At 42.7% G+C, this 5,000-nt stretch overlaps 1 protein-coding gene across 1 annotated transcript in view; it reads right to left on the bottom strand.

Annotated features, from left to right (window-relative positions):
- The window catches only part of LOC133128500 (ubiquitin-conjugating enzyme E2 R2-like), a 13,547-nt gene extending 10,299 nt beyond the window's left edge, over positions 1–3,248 (bottom strand). Inside the window, exon 1 of the mRNA XM_061242086.1 lies at positions 2,497–3,248. Within this exon, the coding sequence (XP_061098070.1) occupies positions 2,497–2,688 (192 nt within the window). The 5' untranslated portion in view covers positions 2,689–3,248. The remainder of the gene's footprint in view (positions 1–2,496) is intronic.
- Positions 3,249–5,000: the final 1,752 nt, after the last annotated feature.

Below are 5,000 nucleotides of genomic sequence, written 5' to 3'. Positions count from 1 at the left end.
CGGTCATAAAGACGCTGTACAGGGGAACAAGAGAAGAGTCTGGCTTTGGTTAGGGTAAAGGTGGAGGAGGCAAAATGCACAGACCAATATGGCGGCTACTCGAAGGACCATAAACTCGAGTGTATTTAATTTTATTTTTTACATTACACGTCATTTGGCTGACGCTTTTATCCAAAGGGACTTACAGTCAATTAGAATAGGCAGGGGACAACCCCCCCAGGAGCAATGTGGGGTTAAGGGCCTCGCTCAAGGGCCCCAAGAGCTGTGCAGATGTTATTGTGGCTGCTCCAGGGACTGAACCACCGACCTTGAGGGTCCTAGTCATGTACCTTGGCCACTGCCTGCCCCAGGCTGCCCCAGGCTGTATGAAATCTGATAAAGAGTATACTACACACTCTTACAGAGTAAATATTATCCTTGTTGTACTCCCACAGACTCGGTTTGTTGAATTAACACTTAACACTCGTCCACGTCATCTACACTGTTACAGAGGAACAATATATCCCAGAACTCATCCCCATGCGTTCCTAATGAAGGCCAGTGACACTTGAGCTCATCCTTTTCCTCCATCTTGCCAATTAGCCAGTGATTGAGCTCGTGTCAACAGCAATGATGCAAAATGTGCTCATAGCGAGTGTGTGTGTGTGTGGTGCAAACGCCCGCGGAGGCTACGGACAAGCTTCTGGGTCTGAGTGACTCTGGGGCACAGGCAAGCTTCCAGAACATTCTTTCGTAGCCCGAAACTTCCTTTAGTTTCCCACTGTTACATCACACGACTGCGATTTCTATTTCTACAGTTGTGAACCGTCTCGGCGGGGAGAGGGAGAGGGAGAGGGAGAGGGAGAGAGAGAGAGAGAGAGAGAGAGAGAGAGAGAGAGAGGCTGAAATGTGTTTAGTTGTGGACGGGGAAGGGGATGGGGGACGGGGGTTGGGGGGCGGGGGGCTGGAGACAAGTCAAAACACGGCTCTGTGCTTCGCAGGCAGCGGGAGCTCTTGGGCAAACAATAAAACCCTCTCACGCGATTCCCCACACAGAACCACCCCGGCCTTTCCCCTGACCTCCTCGCCCGCTTGCGCTCTGGAACGGAGAGTCCAAAGTCCATCGGGCGCCTTCACCGAGCAAGAAAGGAAGCCTGGAACTCGTTAAAATACGTTAAAGATAAATAAATTTTTAAAAGGCAGAGGGTTTATGCCAGTTTGTTACACAGTTAAGTACAATGGCTAGCAATAAAGAAAGTTATCTTTGACCCGCACGTTCATAATTCAAAGTGCCCATAGAATTCAGACAGCAGGACCTCTTTTGCAATAACAGAGTTCAATCGGAAAGGTAGGTTCCAAGTGCAACCTGGGCAATGTTAACTAGAAAAGCCCTCAATCCCCTTTACACCCAGATTAGAAAGACAATATTTTATTTTACTTACAATATGGGTTAGGCTATATCAAAAGTGTCTTCCTAAGCTAGCTATCAAAAGAGGAGGCTTCACAAAGGCCAGCCACGAAAGAAATGTCGCGAAAAGGTTCCACGTTTATCGCGACATTCTTGCTGATAAGTTAACCTGTCAAGAGACCCCCCCCCCCCATGCGACGCAAACAAGCATGACATCATCGGTATGCGCGCGCAACTTTACAAATGCGAATAAAGAAATCTGTCAGTGAATCAGAAAAACATGCAAGGGCTTGCAAATCTAGGTTTTCTACTGTAAAACCGGCGGAGAAATAGATTTTTTTTGTTCATTCTTTTTTTAAGTTACGTTCGCCATTTCCCAATTTCCTCCAGAAGGAGAATATTATTATTATATAAAACAAAAAAGCGAAGTTAAATCGCAAAATGTGTGACCAAACATGTGTGGCTCAAACAAGTCGTAGTTGAAAATTAAAGCAACTACTAGTATAACTGACCACCTGTTATTGTGGTTAACAAACCAACGTTCATGACAGCTACGTGGCGTTTTGACCCACTTTCAAAGATCACGTAGAAAATAAAAAAATAAGGAAATACAAGGCTATAAAATGAACGAAGTCGGCGAGAAAGGTTGTTGGCACTTGCCATTTCGTCAGCTAGCCATAAAAACGCACTGGATCCCTGTCCGCTGTCTGTGTGTTGGCAACAAAACAACAGACAAGACAAAGGAAAGAATTCCAGCTAGCGAGGAAGCTAAGTTAACAAGCGCTCAGACTCAGGTTCCACCACGGCCTAATTTAAGACTTCAATCAGAAATTTAAAAAATGTGAAATACTTAAATAAGATATATCCACTGGTGTAGTTACTTGTCACTTCTACACATTTAGCAACCAAGCCAGCTGTCGCTGTCATAGCACGCTGGCTAGTCTTTCAACTAATTAGCTCTAGCTAGCCATCAAGCTTAGAAGCCAAGTTAGCCACCTTTGATAGCTAACGTTAGTCAATTCCGTGTTGTAACAGAAGTTGGCTAAGGTTACTTATCAGTTACTATGTTATTAGCTAGTTTGTAAAGTTGTGTGTTCATTAATACTCACCTTGAAATATCCCCCTTCATAAAGGGTGTTGGGGGGTCCGAAAATGGCTACTTCCCAGTTGTACAAGTCTGCTTCATCCACCAAAGTTATTCTGAAACCTTCAACTGGCTCTTCTTGTAGACTTTTCATCTCTAGCATTAGTGCCTTTTGAGAACTCGCTACATGACTAACGCCATGTCCATATTGAGCCATATTCCGGCACTATTTGTTTAAAAATACTTTGAGCCTACACTGTTATAATGGTCACGTCAGCCAGCCAGCAGCTAGCTAACAAACCAGCTAGCCAGCTAGCCAGTTATCGAAAAAGATCCAGTTAGCTACCCACCGCCTAGGTTAGCCTTCTTAGACACAGTAATGTTATCTGATCAGATATTCCAATGATTAATTTAATAACGTACATTCAAGGATACCGTTGCCCGGATATCCCCTCTAACAGTCTCCGTCCACGGCTTCAGAAAACAACTGCACCCAGATAGCTAGTCTAGCTAACTTCCTAGCGAAAATCACTGACAACTCGGATTAGTCTGTTGTTTGTTGTTCGTAGCTAGCTCGCTAGCTAACTGAGCGGAAAGAGGAAATGTCCACTTTAATATGCCCCCAGAAAATGCTGATCAAATATGGATTTTAATACCAACCGCTATAATCTGAGAACTATAAAATACACTAAAGAACGAAAACATAAATGATCGGACGTCGAGTCCAGCAAAGTATTCTGACTGTAGCCAATTACCATCTGCTTGCTAAATGAGTTGCTCTGAATGTGGCAAGTCCATAAGGTTGCGCTGCTCTCTGGGAATTGAAGTTTTTTAGTTTGAAGAGCCCAAAATCAGAAGGGACGAATGGCCGATTACATCAGGGCTGAAAGTGGTATTTTTTTAAGTAGCAAAGAACACACTTTGCTAGTAGTGTAGTTACAGAAAAAAACTACACTAAAACATTAAATTAAACTGAACTTTAAATGTCCAGATCTTTTATTGAATGTTGATACTATTGTCCCACTGCAACATTAATAGAGGTAGACAATCCAGGTTCAGAAAGTAAAAGTCCGCATCCCCAAGTATTTTGTTCCAGTTACCTGGATTTGTTCATTACTACAATTCTTCAGCCAGATGGTAGCAGAGTCTGGGGGGTGGAAGAAACACATGATAAGACGTTCACTTGCTGACCACTGGATTTTCCACATCTGCATTAATATTACAAATAGGTCGGACAAGTTGACAGTTGTATACATTGTGTGGGAAAAGAGTGTGAGCTCTATAGGAGCATATCCAGCTGACATATAATTTTGATGCATACAACCTTTTAGTAAAAGTGCTATTCTGAGTTTTTACAAAAGACTGCAACAACGACTACATCCCTGCTGTTAAATCCAGCTATACCGGCTTTAACAGCTTGACAGTTGATTTGGTGAAGCTGGTCATGAAGCTGGTCTAGCTGGGTATGAGCGGGTCAACCAGCTAGCAGCTGTTTCAAAACATACCGTAGCTTGATCTGGTCAAACCATAATAAGGTGGAAGCTGGTATGAACTGGTCAACCAGCTACCTGTTGTGTCAAACTAGCTGGAATTGTTTGTTTTTTTCTCAGCAGGGATGCCATGCATTGCTCAGTGTTCGCGAATCAGTTGCGGTTCTTGATCTTCAAGAAAGACCGGCGAACAACATTGTTGTCATTCAATAAATTACGAGCTGCGGTCGCGAGCCAAAACTGGTCGAGCCGTTCATAAACAGGTGAAGCAATCGCCGAAGTGCCTGGAAGCCGAACGCGGTGCCAAAGCCGCAGCTGTTTACGTGTTTACGTGTTGGGTGGCGATGCGTCAGAAAAACAATTCTGCCAATATTATACCAGTTTCCACCCGGCGGTTCAGATAACCAATTAAATGTAGTTTTACATTTAAATTAAAATGATTTTTTTTAAATTAATTTTTTAAAATAAAAATGTCTGACACTCACGAATACCCAGGAGCATTAAGTAGTAATGTGATATATCGATACATTTATGATTATATTCTGTATCACTGTCATATTTCCCAAGCAGCTTCAGAAGTTTCTACCCCAGTGAACACTCCAGGCAATTTCACAAAACAATTTGACGTCAGCCATGGCCTAGATTTCTTTCTTTTTCTTTTCTTTTTGGCAAGCCTGTGTGTGAACAGAGTTGTAAACTCATCTGACCTTCAATAAGTCAAACTCAATTGTAGCATTTTTGTGTTTCAGTGCTAAATACTTTTCCGAAACAGTTTTGAAGAAGGCATTACATGACATGTCTGCTTGTCTACGTCAGATAACAAGAAATCAGTGTACTTCAGTGTACACATCAAATAAAGCACATCTCTTGGTATTGTGTGAATGCTTATCGTAACGTTGCTGTGCAATCCTTTATTACATAGTATAACATTTTCTGCATGCTCTGTCTCTGAAACCTCTCGCTTAACAGGGCTCAGAGAAGTCATGTTTACACCTCTCTGTATTGCAGAGTCCTGGACTGGAGTTGTTGACAATGAATT

The sequence above is a fragment of the Conger conger genome, chromosome 5, assembly GCF_963514075.1.
Source record: "Conger conger chromosome 5, fConCon1.1, whole genome shotgun sequence".
Lineage (NCBI taxonomy): Eukaryota > Metazoa > Chordata > Actinopteri > Anguilliformes > Congridae > Conger > Conger conger.
This window is presented reverse-complemented; position numbering and strand designations above follow the sequence as displayed.